Source organism: Chiloscyllium punctatum, chromosome 15 (genome assembly GCF_047496795.1).
Source record: "Chiloscyllium punctatum isolate Juve2018m chromosome 15, sChiPun1.3, whole genome shotgun sequence".
In the NCBI taxonomy this organism is placed as follows: Eukaryota; Metazoa; Chordata; class Chondrichthyes; order Orectolobiformes; family Hemiscylliidae; genus Chiloscyllium; species Chiloscyllium punctatum.
In genome coordinates, this window is record NC_092753.1 from 1274949 (window position 1) to 1295847 (window position 20899).

Consider the following 20899-nt stretch of genomic DNA (forward strand, 5'->3'; position numbering starts at 1 on the left):
GATGTTAGGAACAGCAAGGGAGCAGCCACCTCATTGGAGGTTTTCTACAGATCCTCTAGTAGCAGTAGGGAGATTGAAGAACTGATTGGCCAGCAGATTTTGGAAAAATGCAGATGTAGCAGGGTTGTTGTTATGGGTGATTTCAATTTTCCCAATATTGACTGGAACCTCCTTAATGCATATGGTATGGATGAAGCCGTTTTGCCAGGTGTTCAGGAGGGTTTCCTTACTCAGTATGTAGACAGCCCGACAAGGGGAGAGGCAATGAGCAAGGACAGGTGTCAGATCTCACGGTGGGAGAACACTTTGGTGACAGTGATCACAGCTGCCTCACATTTACCACAGCCTTGGAGAGGGAAAGGAGCAGTTACCGAGAGAAGATATTTAATTGGGGAAAAGGAAATTATGATGGTATCAGACAGGAGTTGGGAAGTACTGACTGGGAGCAATTATTCCACAGAAAGGGTCACAGCAGACATGTGGAGACTGTTTAAGGAACAGTTGAGAGTGATGCACAAATCTGTCCCTTTGTGACAGGGAAGAAGGGGTAAGATTAAGGAGCCTTGGATGGTGAAAACAGAGGAGCTTCTAGTCAAAAGGAAGAAAGCAGCTTACGTAAGGTGGAGGAAGCAAGGATCCAGCACAGCTTTAGAGGATTACAAGCTTGCTAGAAAGGAGCTCAGAAATGGACTGAGGAGTGTCAGGAGGGGGCACGATAAAGGCTTGGCAGAAGGATTAGGGAGAACCCAAAGGAATTTTATTCATACATGAGGAATAAGAGAATGATCAGGGAGAAGGTAGGGCCAATCAAGGATAGCGTAAGGAACATGTGCGTGGTGTCTGAGCAAAACTCTGAAAGTTGCCATCCAGGTAAATAGTGCTGTGAAGAAGGCATATGGCGTACTGGGCTTTATTGGTAGAGGAATTGAGTTCCAGAGTCCTGAGGTCATGTTACAGTTGTATAAGACTGGTGCGGCCTTATCTGGAGTATTGTGTACAGTTTTGGTCGCCATACTATAGGAAGGATGTGGAGGCACTGGAACGGGTGCAGAGGAGGTTTACCAGGATGTTGCCTGGCATGGTAGGAAGATCGTATGAGGAGAGGCTGAGACACTTGGGGCTGTTCTCATTGGAGAAAAGAAGGTTTAGGGGCGATTTGATAGAGGTGTACAAGATGATTAGGGGTTTAGATAGGGTTGACAGTGAGAACCTTTTTCTGCATATGGAGTCAGCTGTTACTAGGGGACACAGCTTTAAATTAAGGGGAGGTTGGTATAGGACAGATGTTAGGGGTAGATTCTTTACTCAGCAGGTTGAGAGTTCATGGAATGTCCTGCCAGTATCAGTGGTGGACTCTCCCTCTTTATGGTCATTCAAGTGGGCATTGGATAAGCATATGGAGGTTATTGGGCTAGTGTAGGTTAGGTAGGCTTCGGTTGGCGCAACATCGAGGGCCGAAGGGCCTGTACTGCGCTGTATTTTTCTATGTTCTATGTTCTATGTTCTATGTTCTATGTTCTAAACAGGAAAAGCCCCAAATGAGTTTTTTACCTTGGTTTTCACTAAGGAAAAGGAACTTGTGAATGAGAACTTTGAGGAGCTGGGATACAGCCTTGAACAGATCAAGATTGATGACATTGATGTGCTGGAAATCTTGGCAAACATTGGCTCTGGGATTCGAGAAAGGAAGTTGCTAAGCCGCTGGCGAAGATCCTCGCTTCCTCACTCTCCACGGGAGTCGTACTGGAGGATTGGAAGGAGGCGAATGTTGTTCCTCTTTTCAAGGGTAATAGGGAAATCCCTGGCAATTACAAACCAGTCAGTCTTACGTCTGTAGTCAGCAAGGTTTTCAAAAGAATTGAGGGATAGAATTTATGAGTATTTGGAAAAGCATAGCGTAATTAAAGGCAGTCAGCATGGCTTTGTGGTGGGGTAGGTCGTGCCTACCTAACCTTATTGAGTTCTTTGAGGAGGTGACAAGACAGGTCGACAAAGGTCGAGCAGTGGATGTGGTATATATGGATTTCAGCAAGACATTTAATAAGGTTCCCCATCGTAATCTCATTCATAAAGTCAGGAGGTATGAGATAGGGAGATTTGGCTATCTGAATTCAGAATTGGTTGGCTGACAGAAGGCAGAGAGTGGTTGCAGATGGAAAGTATTCTGCCTGGAGGACAGTGTTGAATGGGGTCCCGTAGAGCTCTGTTGTTGGGCCTCTGCTCTTTGTAGTTTTTATAAATGACTTGGATGAGGTGGTTTAGAGGTCGTTTAGTAAAGGTTGGAGGTGCCGTCAATAGTTTCGAGGGCTATTGCAGGCTCTGGATTACAGTGGTGCTGGAAAAGCACAGCAGCTCAGGCAGCATCACAGGAGCAGGAAAATCGACTGGAAAAGCATAGCCATGAACTGCTGTTCTTTTCCCGCACCACTCTAATCCAGAATCTGGTTTCCAGCATCTGCAGTCATTGTTTTTACCTATTGCAGGCTGCAGTGCAACATAGACAGGATGCAGACTAGGCTGAGAAATAGCAGATGGAGTTCAACTTGGATAGATGCGAATTGATACATTTTGGAAGGTCAAACTCGAATGCTGAATATAAGATTAAAGACAGGATTGTTGACAGTGTGGTAGAACAGAGGGATCTTGGTGTTCAAGTACATAGATCCCTCAAAGTTCCCATCCAAGTAGATAGCGTTGTTAAGAAAGCATATGGTGTTTTGACTTTCACTAGCATGGGGATCGAGTTTAAGAGCCGCGAGGTTTTGCTACAGCTCTACAAGTCCCTGGTGAGAACACATTTGGAATATTGTGACCAGTTCTGGTCACTCTACTATAGGAAAGATACAGAGGCTTTGGAGAGGGTGCAAAGAAGGTTTACCAGGATGCTGCCTGGACTAGAGGGTTTCTCTTATGAAGAGACAGTGACTAAGCTCAGACTTTTCTCTCTGGAGAGAAGGAGGAAGGGAGGTGACCTGATCGAGGTGCACAAGATAATGAGAGGAATAGATAGAGTCAATAGCCAGAGACTTTTCCCCAGGGCAGGAATGACTGGTACGAGGGGTCATAGTTTTAAGATATTAGGAGAAAGGTATAGAGGAGACGTCAGAGGAAGGTTCTTTACGCAGAGAGTTGTGAATACATGGAGTGCGTTGCCAGCGGTGGTGGTGGAAGCAGAGTCATTAGGGACATTTAAGAGACTGCTGGATATGCACATGGACAGCAGTGAATTGAGGGGTGCATAGGTTAGGTTATTTTATTTTACATTAGGATTAAACCTCAGCACAACATTGTGGGCCGAAGGGCCTGTTCTGTGCTGTACTTTTCTATGTTCTAATGGGAAAAAAAATTAATGGGCTGAGAAGGGCTTCAATAGGTTGAGCATACTGCCCCACTCAAGACACCACCAGTAATATTGCCCAACAAGATCATTCACTTGATATTTGCAAAAAAAAAAATTCACCCTATTTTCTTCCATTTGCATCCTGGGCTCTATTATAAAAAGGTGAAGTTTATAATATTCAAGGAGCTATCTCCACCTATAGGTTTAATGATTTGTTTACTGCTGTTGGAATGCAAGCAAGGATTCACGATAAGCAAAGAGCAAAATGGCCATATAATCAGTTTTAGTAATTATCAAGGGACAGCTTTGGCCAGTTCACCTCTGAGTAATGATATAGGATCTTTTCCATCCACCGGAGACAGAACTTGGGGCCTAACTTTAATTTTTCGTCCAAAAGGGTGGGACATTTGGCAGCATTGGGACTCTTTTCATAGCATTCTGAAATATTAGCCTAGAATATTTCAAATCTCTGGAGTGGGTTTGAATCCACAGCATTGACTCTAAAAATTACTAACCATGAGCGAAAGGCTGACACCTTGTAAAAGTGATTTTCTTTGATCGGTTGGTTGGGTGCTTGCTCAACCTTCTGCATTGAACCTGGAGCTTCATTAAAGTGGTATCTTGTTCTAACTCATTAGGTTAGTGTTGCTCCCAACATTTACACTCATTATTGAACCTGCATTAATCTGGTGGTTTCATCGACAGAAGTGCAGTGAGTTTGTGAAATCATTGTTTTTCAAACAGGGTTTCTGTGATTTTGCTGCTTGTGACCCACAGTATTTAGTAGATCTTGGATTGATCAGTAGTCTACACACAGTTGTAGTGCCACTAAAAATATTCAGTGCTTTACATGAACAATGATTCTCTTTTGTTGACCTGCCTTGTGGTCACACTTCTAAATGAAAGCAACGCATCTTAATGCAAAATTATGGAATTGTACCCTTTTACAAAAACAACAGATTGCTTTCCAGCATAACCATTCTTATAAAGAATCCTTTATAGAATCATAGAGCACAGAAAAGGCCCTTTGGCCCTACAAGTCTGCAAAGCCAGAAATATACTACCCACACTAGTCCCACTTTCCTGCACTAGGCCCATATAGTATTGAATGACACGAAGTGCTCATCCAAGTACTTTTTTGAAAGGTTGTGTGGTTTACCACCTCCCTACCCTCCCAACCAGTGTATTCCAAACCCCCACTTGGTGAAACTGTGTTCCCTTGAACCCCATCTAAATCTCCTGCTTTTCGCCCTAAAATTATATCCCCTTGTTACTGACCCTTCAAATAAGGAAACAGCTACTTTCTATTCAACGTCCATGCCCCCTCATAATCATATACACCTCTATCAGCACTCTCAACCCTTTTTTGCTTGAAAGAAAGCATGGCAAGCTTATCCAATCTGTCTTCATAGCTGAGATGCTCCATCCCAGGAAACACCCTTTGCACTTCCTCCAGTGCAGTCACATCCTTCCTAGAGGTTGGTGAACAGAATTGCACACAGTACTCCAGTTGTGACCTAACCAAATTTCTGTACAGCTCCAACATAGTCTACCAGCATTGCGAAATTATGCCTCCATGACTGATTCAGTTAAATATTCCTGAGACCTTCTGAACTACTCCATTAACCCATCCTGCCAACTCAAGGATTTATGAACAAACTCCCCAAGATTCCTCTGAGCTTCCAAGTGTGTTGTAATTCATCAAGTAATCCCTTGTCTTATTTCTTATTCCTTCTTCCAAACTGCAAGGATTTTTTTCCAGTTTAAAATCTGGAGAACATTTCAATATGTACAAAGTGATTATTTACCAATAGATGGCTACCCAAATAGTTCTCATTAAATTACATTTTACACCCTGTTCAGCTTAGCGAAAACTGAAAATAGTTATTACCATTTAAATAAGATCTACTGAGACATTGACATAAAACAAGGCTTACTCCAAATTAAAAGGAAGCCATTGTATAATCACATAATACTCATGTGAATTTAGTAATCGCCAATTCTAAATATCTGTGTCTGGGATATTCCAGTGAAAGTGCCTGAAATGATCTGTGAACAGGCAAAAGGGGGGTGAAAACAGAGGACAGAGTATTATCTTCACTCTAAATCCCCAGTATCTACTTTTCATGACCTCATTCAACATGCAAACCCTATCTCCTCCAACCACTTTCCTACTTTAATCTCACACGCCCCAAGCCCACACAAAAAAAAAATTCACATTCTCAATCTCTTCCAGCTTTGCCTCAGCATCCATTGCCAATACACTCACTTTTTCACAAAACTTCCTACTCTGGAGATTCAATCTCAGCAATTCAAGTTCTCCAAAATTTCAATTTCATGATTCCTCCTGGCAAATTACACCTTTATTCTGGTGACAGCACTGTGATGTGCTTCATTGAAAAGGTGGGAAATTATTCAGTTTAAAATAATGAGACCAGCAGTTAATCATTAGTTACGCAGTGTTTCATCAAAGGACTTGGTCTCATGGGGTTGTACTGCAACAGGAGATGTATAATCATTCATTTCAGCAGCTGGCAACAACACAAGATCGGAAACCCAATTGCAGGAAACCATGAGACACTACAATGCATAGTCCAGCTTCTACATTTTGCCTAACAGGACATTCTTTGAACAAAATCAGTAGTGGCAGAGGAACTAAGTATTCAATTTCTTACCTGGCAGCTATATTTTAAAATATAAACAGACTTGAATAATCAATGCTGTTCCTGGTTTTGAAGTGCACTTGAAACAGTTACAGTGCAACTCATTGAAATCTGTCAAGAAGTGACCTTATGTGTCAAGTGTCACAATTTCCTTGTTAACACTCCTGTGAATGTCTTGGGATCAGTTTTCTACATTAAATATGCTGCATACATACAAGCTGGTGTCTTTTTTTTGTGGTGACCATTCATACAAATGTCATTGCAATGTGTGCACCAAACAATCGTGGTCCCACAATCAATCTATGCAGTATTCTTTACCTGGCTTAGATGGATGCTTGGTATAGTCGAAGACAAGCACATCAGAGGTGGGGGTTTTTGTAGCAATAATGCACGGATTCTGTGGCATGTAACGTGCTCGGTTCACTTCACCTTCATGATTGATTTTAATTTCAATTTCTATTTTTCCACTCACAGATCCAAATCCGCCAAATTCTGAAAAAGAATATCATGATATATTGAGACCACTTGTCTTAAAATTACAAGAGGACCAAGGAATTATAAACAGAAAAGTCTCCAGAAGTAAAGAGTCTACGGATTACAGTAATTCAATAAGCTATCTGATAAAGTATTCAATTCAGCTTCCTATTTCAGTTTAGCAAAAAGCATTAATCACTGCCCCAAAGCGTAACAAAAGGCAAAACCAGCCAGAAAGCATTCAAATCAGCCATCATACAAGACCTGTTGGTCCAGCCTAAAAAGCATGGACAGGAAGAAATACTAGGAAGGTGCAAGTCATAAAACAAAGTTTGTAATTGTGCCAATTGTGGTTTGTTTTTACAGCTGAAAATGTGTTGCTGGAAAAGCGCAGGTCAGGCAGCATACAAGGAGCAGGAGAATTGACGTTTTGAGCCCTTCTTCAGGAATGAGGAAAGTGTGACAAGCAGGCTAAGATAAAAGGTAGGGAGGAGGGACTTGGGGGAGGGGCATTGGAAACGCGATAGGTGGAAGGAGGTTAAGGTGAGGGTGATAGGTCAGAGTGGGGTGGGGGCGGAGAGGTTAGGAAGAAGATTGCAGGTTAGGAAGGTGGTGCTGAGTTTGAGGGTTGGGACTGAGACAAGGTGGGGGGAGGGGAAATGAGGAAACTGGAGAAATCTGGAGTTCATCCCTTGTGGCTGGAGGGTTCTTAGGTGGAAGATGAGGCACTCTTCCTCCAGCCGTCATGCTGCTATGGTCTGGCAATGGAGGAGTCCAAGGACCTGCATGTCCTTGGTGGCATGGGAGGGGGAGTTGAAGTGTTGAGCCACGGGGTGGTTGGGTTGGTTGATCTGGGTGTCCCAGAGGTGCTCTCTGAAACGTTCCGCAAGTAGGCTGCCTGTCTCCCCAATATAGAGGAGGCCACAGCGGGTGCAGCGGATGCAGTAAATGATGTGTGTGGAGGTGCAGGTGAATTTATGGCGGATATGGAAGGAGCCCTTGGGGCCTTGGAGGGAATTAAGGGGGGGAGGTGTGGGCGCAAGTTTTGCATTTCTTGCTGCTGGTGCCGGGAGTGGAGGTTGGATCGGTGGGGGGTGTGGGCCTGACGAGGGGAGTCACAGCACTAAAGCACAGCAGATTAGCAGACTTTTGGACCCAAGTTCAAATTCATAAGAGATGGAGGACTTTTGTGTACTGCTGTCAAGTGGTCAAGGGGCAATCTCACAGTAGGTATGGAACATTTCTCCTCTGTTTTATACGCACTGTCGCGATCAATAAAGAATGAGTGCAGATAGAGTCACAGAATCAGAGTTGTACAGCATGGAAACAGACCCTTCAGTCCAACTTGTCTATTCTAAATTAATCTAGTCCCATTTGCCAGCGTTTGGCCCATTGCCTCCTCTAAATCCTTCCTATTCATGTATCCATCCCAATGTCTTTTAAATGCTCCAGTTGTACAAGCCTTCACCACTTCCTCTGGCAGCTCATTCCACACACACACCACTCATGCATGAAAACGTTGCCCCTCAGGTCCCTTTTATATCTTTCCTCTCTCACCATAAAACTTATACCCTCGTGTTTTGAACTCATCTATCCTAGGGAAAAGATCTTAGCTCTTCACCATGCCCCTCATGATTTTGTAAGCCTCTATAGGACATACCTCAGTCTCCAACACTCTGGGAAAATAGACCCAGACTATTCAGCCTCTCCCTATAGTTCAACCCTTCCAAACCCAGCAACACCGTTGCAAATCTTTTCTGAACCCTTTCAAGTTTAGCAACAGCTTTCCTATAACTGGGACACCAAAACTGCACACAGTATTCCAAAAGTGGCCTGACCAATGCCCTGTATAGTTGCAACATGACATCCTATCTCCTATACTCAATGCACTGACCAATAAAGGTCAACGTACCAAATGCCTTCTTCACTACTCTGTCTACTTGTGATTCCACTTCCAACAAACTATGAATCGGCACCCAAGGTCTCTTTGTTTAGCAACGTTCCCCGCATCCCTACCACAAGTCCTGCTCTGATTTTCCTGACCAAAATGAAACACCTCACAGTTATCTAAATTAAACTCCATCTGCCACTCCTCTGTCAATTGGCCCATCTGATCAAGGTGCACTGTATTCTGAGATAATCTTCTTCACTGTCCACTACAACAATTTTGGTGTCACCTGCAAACTTACCAACTATTCTTCCTACATGCATATCCAACTCATTTGCAGAAATGGCAAAAAGCAGTGGATCCAGCATCTGTCCTTCCGACATAGCACTGGTCACAAGCCTCCAGTCCGAAAAACAACCATCCACCACTGCCCTCCATCGCCTATCTTCAAGCAACTTTGTAACCAAATGGCTAGCTCCCCCTGAAATCCATGTGATCTAACCTTGCTACCAGTCTACTATGCAGAGCTTTCCCCAATCTCTTGCTGAAGTCCATACAGTTATGTCCACTGTTTAAACTTTTACTATATGTTGTACATAAAATAATTATCCCTTCCTTCATTCTGCACCCCACCCTACCCACCTTTGTCAATTTAATTTAAACTAGTAGACGAGAAGTTATTTCGCAGCCCAAAAGATTCTGAGGCTGAGTTCCACAGCAAGGGTCCCAGGCAACTGAAGGTACTACCCACCAACAATAGGTGAAGCGCGGGATGCAAAGACTGTTAGAAAAAAGTGAAATAGCAAAACTCACACTTCAAAAATGGAAAAATTAATGGGACACTGGTCAGTTAAAAATGCAAAAGACACAGCAGCAACTCATTTAGGATTAATCAAAAAAGCAAGCTTGATCAACACTTTTAGTTACTTTTTCACTAAAACCACAAGTACCAACATACAAAACCTATGTAGCTCAAATACAATGTTTATAGAACTCCAAAAAATCACAACACGTACCTCCCTTCTCACTATCATAGTGAGAAGCATCAAATTGAGCATCATCATTGGGGATCTGAACACTTGCAATGACCAAATGATTCTGTTCATCAGATGTATGTGTCCCGAGCACCAAACGATGCACACTATAGTCTTTTCCTTCAGGCCTATATAGAAAACAAAGTTTTTAAAAAAAAACCATTAACCTGGAAAATCAAGCTGCACAAAACTAAAAATGTGATCCAAAGTAATTATGTTCCTTTGAACAATAAAGTTATTCTTTTCTGCCATGAAAACTCTCAGTCCTTGCTCTAATCTTCATCTGATAGCACAAGAATGCTGATATTCTCCCATTAACCAAAAGGACTAGTCGCATAACATATGTATGAGAATACAACACAATTAATTCCTAAGTTACACTAGGAGGAACATTAGTCTACTTTATGGATAGTGGAAATCAGTAATATTATAGCCTCAGAGGTCTACAGCCCAGAAAAAAAAAGGCTCTCAGGCCCATCAAGTTTGTGGTAGACAAAAACCACCACTTAACTACTCTAATCCCATTTTCTAACATTTGGCCCATAGCCTCGTATGCCTTGGCATTGCACATGTACATCCAAATGCTTCTCAAATGCTATGAGGTATTCAATCTCTAGAATCCTTACAGGCACTGAGTTCCAGATTCCCATCACCCTCTGTTTGAATTCCTACCCCTCTGCCTCACACTCCTTCAAAATCTCTTGCCCCTTAGCTTAAATCTATACAGCTTGGTCATTGATTCCTTTTACCAAAGGGAAAAAGCTTCTTCCTGTCTACCCGATCTATGGCCCTCAATTATACACAATTCAATCATGTCCCCAACCCACACAGCCTCATCTGCTTCAAGATAAACAACCCAAGTCTGTCTAATCTCTCTTCATAATTTCTCCAGCCCAGGCAATAGCCCTGGTAAATCTAATCTATACCTTCTCCAGAGTAATCATATTCCCTCATAACGTGGATTTTCAAACTACACACAATATTCTAGATGGGGCCTAACCAAATGTTTTATATAGTTCCACGACCACATTCCTGCTCTTAAACCGTTTTGGCTAATAAAGGCAAGTAATGTCACCAAATTACAAAGTAGTGAAATAAGGCACTCAATATTCTCGCTTTCATTTTCCAATGGAAAAGTTGGTAACTGCAATAGGTTTTGTAGTTGCTTTGCAGTAATGAAGTTAATTCAAGGGATGCCATCACTTTAAGATTTGATACATTGCCAGCTTAAAAACCTGTCAATAGTTCTGCGTGAGTTAATTTGAACAGCAAGACACGCAGAGCACATTATAATATATACAAGTTTTTTAAAAAGCTGAAGATAAAACAAGCACATATGCTCAAATAGTTACATTTTAATTATATAAACTTTTCTTCGTTCCCACATACTGCACACCACTGGTAAATAAAATGCAAATTATGAAACTCATGCAATGATGCAACATATTATTTAACAGCGATGAGGCTCTCTTTTAGTGTTAGAATCAGAGCTGTACAGCACAGAAACAGACCCTTTGGTCCAACTTGTCCAGATATCCTAAATTAATCTCGTCCCATTTGCCAGCATTTGGCCCAAAGACATGACCCACTCTTACTAGTATCCTTACAAACAGATGAGAAAGGACACCACTTCAACTGGGACAACACATCTATCAGTGGACAAGCCAAATAGAGACATGCATGAGAATTCCTAGAAGCATGGCATTCCAACCAAAACTCTATCAACAAACACATCGACTTGGACCCCATTTACCACCCTCCAAAAAGGAACCAGAAATGACATCGCCAACCCAAGAAAACCTAAACATAAAAATAGAAAATGGGTCATAATACCAATGCTTCACCAGACGCTCACTGTTGATGTTACCTAGTATGGTAACAAAACGTCTGAAAATGAACCTTCTAGCTCAGCGAGCAAACTTCCGTCCAGAATTATGAACCTGTTTCTCAAGGTCTCTTTGTTTGGTGACACTCCCCAGGACCTCAAAATTAAGTGTATATATCTTGCTCTGATTTACCTTACCAAAGTGCAACATTTATCTAAATTAAACTCCATCTGCCACTCCTCAGCCCATCTGATCAAGGCTTTGTAATACTTGAAGATAACAGTCTTAGTTAGCCACTGTGCTGCCAATTTTGGTGCCCACCTGCAAGCTTACTAAGCATACCTCCTATATTAACATCTAAATCATTTATACAAATGACAACAAGCAGTGGACCCAGCACCTATCCTTGTGACATATCGCAAGTCACAGGTCTCCAGTCTGAAAAGCAACCCTTCTCGTCCACCAGCCTACCTTCAAGCCAAATGGCTAGCTCTCCCTTAATCTAACCTTGCTAACCAGTTATGTCCTTTCATGGGATGAATGGGCCACTAGCAATTTCAGCATTCGTTGCCAACCTCCACCCACCCCCAATTGTCCTAGTTTGCCTGGGCCATTTGAGAGAGCAGTTAAGAGGACTGAATGTCAATAGCCATGGCCTCTTTTACCAGTCTATCTGATAGACCTGACAAGACATCAGTTGGTGCACTTTTTAAAATTAAGTTGAGCAAAATGGACAGGAAACATCTCTAAAGATGGGCAGGTCAGGTGAATTGGCCATGTTAAATTGCCTATAGTGTTAGGTGCATTAGTCAGAGGGAAATGGGTTTAGGTGGTTTACTCTTCGGAGGGTCAGTGTGGACTTGTTGGACCAAAGGGCCTGTTTCCACACTGTAGGGAATCTAATCTAATCTAGGAACGTCCAGGACATTGTTTGTTTGGTTGGTAGGCTACAATTAGCAAAGGTAATGAAAGAAAGAGTCAGTATAATTCTTAAGAAGTTTAACTGTGCTGATGTGGAGGCAAATCTAGATTTTCCCTAGCTGGGGAAACCAAGAACACAATCATAGTGTCAAAATAAGAAGATAGCCATTTTGACTGTGATGAGGACAGATATCATTGAACGGGTTGTGAACTTTTGGAAATCTTTACCACATAAAAAAGTTGTGGATGTTGTTGTTGATTATACTCAAGACACACACAGATTTTTAGATCCTATAAAGGATTGAGAGAGGTTGGAATAGTACAGAAAGGTGAATTTGAGGAATACCAGTCATCATCTTATTTGAACAGCAGAACAGGCTCATAAGGAACACATGGCCTACTTCATCTCTATTGTACTGCTCCTGCACAAAGGATGTAATTTAATTTGATTTAGATTATGATTTGTATGTCCTGTTTCTTCGTCATACTAACTCAAAAAGGAAACCAGAATTGTAATGTAAACATTTTAAAGTTACATTCAAATTTACTCCTCAAACAAGAAAGCCATTTTAAACACCTTATATAAAAAAAACACAAACAAAATGTTGCAACAAAAACAAATTACCTGGTAACATCAGGAAGCCACTGTACAGTAAGACTTGGCCATTCTAACGCATGCGTCATAACTAGATCATAGAGAAATGGAGTATTCTTCTTCCATATTTTATATTCCTCATTGATCACACGCTCTTCCACTGCGTCGTCATAAACTGAAAGAACAGTTTGCCTATCAATTCTTGTCCACAGCCATAACTGAACAATTTTTTGTGAAAGTTAAGTTAAAAAAAATCACATTCATACATATTTAAAAATCATATTATCAGAATCATTAATGGTTACCCATTACAGCAAGACTAGAAACTGTTGCATTTGCCGAAAGATTAACACATTAGGCATTTTAACTAATTACATTTTCAAAGTTTTCTGCAAGTTTCTGTACAATATTTTGTAAATGTAACTCTATAAATGCAGTTGTTTTCATGGGAGTCTCTGGCACTGCAACGTATTCTCTCTACTTCCCAAAATTGTCTTTACTCATCACTTTTCAAAGTGACTAAATATTGCAGTGGTATTTAATCCACTCAGTAGATTACCTATTTTACAAATCAAAACAGAAAACAGATGTTACCAAGAATATTTTATTCTATGCTTGTAACAATTTGCACTTACGTCAGCTGCTGGCATGAGAAACAGTCAATAGGAGTATAATCAAACAAAAATTGAAATGGTTTACCCATTTTTGCTCATTCCTCCCATACCAAAGCTCGATCAGATTTTTTTTACATTGAAACGCAATTATCTTAAAATATTGTCTAATCAGACTCAGTTTCCAAACATTACAAATCATTTAAAGTATTCATGATCATTTCAACAAAGTCTCAAATTTCTATGTTTCTGCTAAATTCCATTGCCTGAGAAATCCTTAAAAATTTTAAAGATCACATCATTATTTTCACATTTTATCAGCAGCCTGAATCCACTAAAATGCCTAATCCAGGCTATAAAACATCACTAAAGAGAGTGCTACATTTTCAAAGATGCAATTTTTTTGACGGGGCATTAAACATGAAGTTTGTCTACCCTATCTGATAGGCGTAAAAGAGGTATCATGGCACTATAAGAAGAGGAAGGGCATGTTCCAATCAACCACACTGGAACAATATAATTTATTCTATTGCTGTTTACATGTCACACTCATGGTGCAGTGCCAGTATCCCTATCTCTGAGCCAGCAGGCCTGGTTTCAAGGCCAGCTCCTGTAGCTTGCGATGTGATTGCGGAACAGGTTGATTACAAAATATCTGCTGCTGTTAAAGAAAGATTACCGTTGGGTGCATTGGTTACTATGTTTCCTTCATTACAGGTGACAGATCCCAAAATCATTTATTTGGTTGTATACCACGCTGATTCCCAAGGACAAGCAGCGCTATAAATATATTAATTCTATATCTTAAAAATGTGTTGCTGGAAAAGCGCAGCAGGTCAGGCAGCATCAAAGGAACAGGAGAATCGACGTTTTGGGCATAAACCCTTCTTCAAGAATGAGGAGGGTGTGCCAAGCAGGCTAAGATAAAAGGCAGGGAGGAAGGACTTGTGGGAGGGGCGTTGGGAATACGATAGGTGAAGGAGGTTAAGGTTAGGGTGATAGGCCGGAGAGGTCAGGAAGATGATTGCAGGTCAAGAAGGCGGTGCTGAGTCTGAGGGTTTGGACTGAGAAAAGGTGGCGGGAGGGAAAATGAGAAAGCTGGAGAAATCTGCATTCATCCCTTGTGGTTGGAGGGTTCCTAGGCCGAAGATGAGGCACTCTTCCTCCAGGCATCGTGTTGCCATGGTCTGGCGATGGAGGAGGCCAAGGATCTGCATGTCCTTGGTGGAGTGGGAGGGGGGAGTTAAAGTGTTGAGCCACGGGGTGGTTGGGTTGGTTGGTGCAGGTGTCCCAGAGGTGTTCTCTGAAACGTTCTGCAAGTACGCGGCCTGTCTCCTAAATGTATAGGAGGCCACAGCGGGTGCAGCTGATGCAGTAAATGGTGTGTGTGGAGGTGGAGGCGAATTTCTCACAGATATGGAAGGATCCCTTGGGTCCTTGGAGGGAAGTGAGGGGGGAACCTCTCCGCCCCCACCCCCTCTCTGGCCGATCACCTTCACCTTAACCTCCTTCCACCTATTGTATTCCCAACACCCCTCCCCCAAGTCCCTCCTCCCTACCTTTTATCTTAGCCTGCTTGGCACACCCTCCTCCTTCCTGAAGAGCTTATGCCTGAAACGTCAATTCTCCTGTTCCTTTGATGCTGCCTGACCTGCTGCGCTTTTCCAGCAACACACTTTTAAGCTCTGATCTCCAGCATCTGCAGTCCTCACTTTCTCCTTATTAATTTTATATGGCAAGTTTCTGATTGCATTTCAAACAAAAATTACTTGTGTAAACATTTAATACAAAAAAGCAAAATTCCACTCAGCAAATAAACCTAAGCACCTCCCACTGCAACAGATCAGCACACAAGACCACTCAAGTATCACGCACTGCAGTACCAGATCAGTTAACTGTACTTCAGAGTAAAGTATTTTCTATAACGAGTCCATAACAGCAAGAAGATTTACAGGCTTACAATGGAAGGGCAGGCAGCGGGAGAGAACAGCTGTTAATTAAAATAAGCTCCATCCACCAGGTTCAGCCCATCTCCTGAAACAACACTGACAAGGCATCACCAATGGGGTAAAAACAATGACTGCAGATGCTGGAAACCAGATTCTGGATTAGTGGTGCTGGAAGAGCACAGCAGTTCAGGCAGCATCCAAGTAATCGACGTATCGGGCAAAAGCCCTTCATCAGGAATAGCTGACAAATGATAATGCTGGAAGCAAAAGTGGAAAGATTAATAATATTGGGCTTCCTTCAGGTTTAGGTGATGTCAGGAATATGTTTCTCTCCAGAAGTCGGTGTTGGCTAGAACAGACTAAAAATAACACACCCAGAAATTATTTCCAGGGATAGTAAACATGCTTTGAAATTTAAAATGATACCGAAGGGCAAGTTAAAAATTGCACACCAGATTATAGTCCAATAGGTTTATTTGTAAGCACTAGCTTTCGGAGCGCCACTCCTTCGTTAGGTGGTTTTGGAGCAGGGCTCCGAAAGCTAGTGCTTCCAAATAAATCTGTTGGACGAGAACCTGGTGTTGTGAAATTTTTAATTTTGTCCACCCCTGTCAAACACCAGCACCACCAAGTCATGAAGTGCTTTAAAAAAAACCTGGTGGGAAGAACAAGACAGAAAAACAAGTGGGGCTGACCCTCCCTATGATGGGCATTAACACTGCCCAATCAGAGCATACCAAATGGTGATATGATGTGGGAGCAATCAAGCACCTGGCAGCTGTTTTGTTACTTGGCTGTAGGGAATTTGTTAAATATTGATCACATTGAAGCTCCTAAAAGTCCTTCATGCTCTGTCACAAGGGAAAGACAGGTATGCCTCAGGCAATGGAAATGCTGTCAAAAAAGACAATTAGTGCTTTGCACTTTTATCTTGTGTGCAAGGAAGTCTGTTTTTCAATGTGGTCTCTCAAACCAGGGTTCTTTTGTCTGGTTTGTGGATGATGAGACTATTTTCAAATTATGAACGCATTGGTCCCATTTAACTTCACAGTTAAAAAAATGTAGAGGTTCAATTGTAATCAACAATTTCAGGTTGAGAAGCACATAACTTTTAGTAATACTGGAAGAGGGGTCTGATAAGTTATACAAGCTATGAACTCCAGCTGGAGCTGTTCAAACTACACTGCTGTATAAGAATTGTACAAGGATCCATTCCGACTTGCAAACTTAAATGTATTTGTGAAAAAAAATGACGTTCCACATTTACTATGTCGTATATAACGTGGAACATACACTATCAAAACAGGCCATTCAGCCCAACTGGTGTATATTCTGTTCCATATGACCCTCCTCTGTCAACAATATACTGTTCCTCTTGTGCCAATGCAGCTTCCCCTTCAATACACCCGCAGCCTTCACTTCAACCACTGCATCTGGTGGCAAGTTCCACATTCGTGAAGCCCCCACTTGGGTTCCTCCTGCGCTGCCAATCGCTCAGGCTGCTGTGACCCCTGGGCTCCCGGGGGTCGGGGGGGTTTGGACGCCAAGTTCGGAGCAGCCTGTGTGTGTGTGTGAGCACGACTCACCGGGACGGCCTGACCGGAGGACAAAGTACCAGGAGGGGAGCAATGCCTCACCGACCAATACGTGAAAAAGGAAAACCCGGCTGCTCCCTAAAGCACTACCTCGTCCCTGCGACTGGGAGGCGGGGGGCAGGGGGCAGGGAGATGGGGGGGGACATATTAGCAGAGACAGTGGGAGAGCGGGCAGAGCCACTGGCCCGTCCTCGGTGCGACCACCCCACACCAACGGCAATGTACCTCCGTCTCACTGGAGGAGGAGATCCACTCAGGGGTCTGGGGGGAAGGAAAACCCAAATCTCATTTCCATTTCACCCCCCTCCCCAACACTCACCCTCTTTATCCGCCATTCTCACCATACGGAACACGGGTTGCGGCCGCCGCTGCTGACGGTTTAATTTAAATTATTCAAAACCGATCCGAACAATTGATCCCGCGCGCTCTCTTCACCAACCGCCCCCGCGCAAGTAACGCGATACGCCTGCGCCGCTTCCCCCACCCAGCCCTGCGCATGCGCAAGTTCCCCCCGCCCGTCCGCGCATGCGCTATTAGGCTCTCTGTTTGGAGAATGCCAATGTGCTGCTTTTAACTTGTCTCTGGTTACCGTCCGTAGACACCACTCTGCGACTGCTGGGTTCCCGGCGATCCCCCTTTGACCGGGAGTTCACCAAATGCTTTCTGTCTGAGACATAAGTAACTGCTTGTTTCACACTCAGACTTTTACCGGGATGGCCAGTCCAAGTGCAGCAAAGCTTGGATAATGTCAACGTTTGGCCAGACTAGTGACAATTCGTGCCATGTAAATGCCACGCAATGAATATAGTCAACAAGAGACAATCTAACCATCATTCTTTGGCATTTAGTGACTTTACCATCACTGAATCCACACCATCAACATCCTAAGGATAGCCATTGACCAGTAACTGAACTGGGAGAAAGTGAGGACTGCAGATGCTGGAGATCACTGAACTGGACCAGCTGTATAAATACATTAGATTCCCCCCCATACCCACAGGGGTTACATTCCAAGATCTACCGCAGAAGCCTGAAACCATGAATAGGAGCAAACCCGTTCATTTAAATGAGAAATTTACCTTCCCGGCAGCCTGCTGGTTCTGGAATGTTCCCTGTAATATATTTGGGCTGCGGTAAACTGCAGATACACAATCAACCTGTACCATCGCTGTAAGAACAGGCCAGAGTTTAGGAGCCCTCACTTCCTAACTCCCCAAAGCTTGTCCACCAGCTACAAGGCACAGCTCAAATGTTTGATAGAATTGCATGGCTGAGTGTAGCCCTAACAACACTCAAGAAGCTAGATGTCATCTAGGGCAAAGCCGGCTTGAATGATACTCTTTTCATCACCTTCAACCTTTAATCCCTTCACCACTAATGCATATTGGCAGTATTATGTCCCATATACAAGATGTATACATCATTGAATTGAATTCATTGTCACGTGTACCGAGGCACAATGAAAAGCTTTGTCTTGTGAGTAATACAGGAAGATCACAGAGTTAAGTAGCATAGATAGTAAATAATAGGTAAAGAGCGGCAAAAACAAAAACACAGGTACAGGTGAATGTTAAGAGTCTGTGAGTCCATTCAGTATTCTAACAACAGTAAGGTAGAAACTGTTATGAAACCAGCTGGTGCATGTGTTCAGACTTCTGTACCTTCTCCCTGATGGTAGGGGTTGGAGAAAAACATTGCCAGGGTGGAATGGACTTTTAAGAATGCTGGCAGCCTTTCCTTGACAGTGGGCCTGGTAGATAGCTTCTTTCGATGAGAGGTTCGCCTTTGTGATTGTCCGGGCTGAGTGCACCACTCTCTGTAACCATCTCCAATCTTGAATGGTACAATTGCCATACCAGGTAGTGATACATCCAGACAGAATGCTCTCTTGTTGAGCCTTTGTAACCAGTGCATCCACATGAAGAGTCCAAGAAAGCTTTTTGTGGATGACCACTCCCAGAAGCTTGACACTCTGCACCTGTTCCACCTCTGTGCTGTTAATGTGTAGGGGGACATGAGTAACATTCCACCGAAAGTCAATAATGAGTTCCTTGGTTTTGCCGGCATTGAGAGCTAGAGTGTTCTCAGTGCACCGTTTTTCCAGGTCTTCCACCTCCCGTCTGTTTCGTCGCCATGTGAGATTCGGCCGACTATGGTGGTGTTATCAGCGAACTTATAAGTGACATTAGTCTGATATTTGGCAATGCAATCATGGGTATACAGTGAGTACAATAGGGGGCTGAGTACGGACCTCTGGGGGGCCCCAGTGTTGAGTGTTAGTGAGGATGAAATATTGCATCAAAGCTTCAACCAGGTCATAGAACAGCACAGCACAGTACAGGCCCTTTGGCCCATGATGTTGTGCAGAGCATTTATCTTAATCTAAGATCAACCAAACATACACACCCCTCAATTTACTGCCATCCATGTGCCTGTCCAACAGTCACTTATACGTCCCTAATGTATCTGACTCTACTATCACTGCTGGCATTGCATTCCACGCATCCATCACTCTCTGCGTAAAGAACCTACCTCTGATATCTCTCCAATACCTTCCTCCAATCTCTTTAAAATGATGACCCCTTGTGACAGCCATTTCGGCCCTCGGAACAGTTTCTGGCCATCTACTCTATCTATGCTTCTCATTACATTATACACTTATATCAATTCATGTCTCTTCCTTCTCTCCAGTGTGAAAAGCCCTGGCCCACTCAACCTCTCATCATAAGACATGCCCTCCAATTCAGGCAGCATTCTGGTAAATCTCTGCACCCTCTCTAAAGCATCTACATCCTTTCTATAATGAGGTGATCAGAACTGGACACCATATTTCAAGTGTGGTCTAACCAGGGTTTTATAGAGCTGCAACAAAACTTTGAGGCTCTTAAGCTCAAACTCCATGTTAATGAAAGCCAAAACACCAAACGCCTTCTTGACAACCCTATCAATTTGGGTGACAACTTGGAGGGATCTATGAATGTGGACCCCAAGTTCCCACTGTTCCTCCACACAGCCAAGAACCCTGTATTCAGCATTCAAATTTGACTTTCCAAAATGAATCACCTCGCATTTATCCAGGTTGAACTCCATCGGCCACTTTTCAGCCAAGCTCTGTATCCTGTCAACGTTTTGTTGTAGCCTGTAGCTGCCCTCGACACTATCTACAACTCCAATGACCTTTGTGTCATCAGCAAACTTACTAATCCACCCTTCCACTTCTTCATCCAAGTCATTTGTAAAAACTACAAAGAGCAGAGCCCCGAGAACAGATCCCTGCGGCGCTCCACTGGCTACTGACCTCCAGATGGAATACTTTCCATCCACGAACACTTGCTATCTTCTTTCGGTCAGCTGATCCTCTATCCAGACAGCCAAATTTCCTTGTATCCCATACCTCCTAACTTTCTGCATGAGCCTACCATTAGCAACCTTATCAAATGCATTACTGAAATCCATTTACACCACATACACTGCTCGACCTTCATCAACTTGTCACATCCTCAATAAGGCTTGTGAGGCATGACCTCCCCTTCACAAAGCCATGCTGACTCTCTTAATCAAACTATGTTTTTCCAAATAGTCATAAATCTTATCTCTCAGAATCCTTTCCAGTACTCATTCCTCGCTTCCCGTTGTAACCTTGGATATGTCTGGTCCAGCCCTGGGGACTTATCTATCTTGATGTTTCCCAGAATTTCCAGCACATCCACTTTCTTTATATCAATCTGTTCAAGCCTATTAACCTGGTCCATGGTGTTCTCACTATCAACAAAGTCCCTCTCTCTAGTGAATACTGAAGCAAAAAATTCATTTAGGGCCTTCCCTACCTCTTCAGACTCCAGGCACAAGTTCCCTCCACTATGCCTGATCGGCCCAACCCTCTTACTAATCATTCTCTTATTCCTCACATAAATGTAGAACATCTTTGGGTTTTCCCTAATCCTTCCCGCCAAGGCTTTTATGTGCCCCCTTCTAGCACTCCTCAGTTCATTTTTGAGTTCTT

General features: G+C 43.0%; 1 protein-coding gene across 1 annotated transcript in view; it reads right to left on the reverse strand.

Annotated features, from left to right (window-relative positions):
- The window catches only part of LOC140485973 (histone-binding protein RBBP7), a 43276-nt gene extending 25906 nt beyond the window's left edge, over window positions 1–17370 (reverse strand). Inside the window, exons 1-4 of the mRNA XM_072584434.1 lie at window positions 17216–17370; window positions 12772–12916; window positions 9382–9527; window positions 6322–6495 (exon numbers count right to left, since the gene is read on the reverse strand). Of these exons, the coding sequence (XP_072440535.1) occupies window positions 6322–6495; window positions 9382–9527; window positions 12772–12916; window positions 17216–17240 (490 nt within the window). The 5' untranslated portion in view covers window positions 17241–17370. The remainder of the gene's footprint in view (window positions 1–6321; window positions 6496–9381; window positions 9528–12771; window positions 12917–17215) is intronic.
- Between the last annotated feature and the right edge of the window lie 3529 nt (window positions 17371–20899).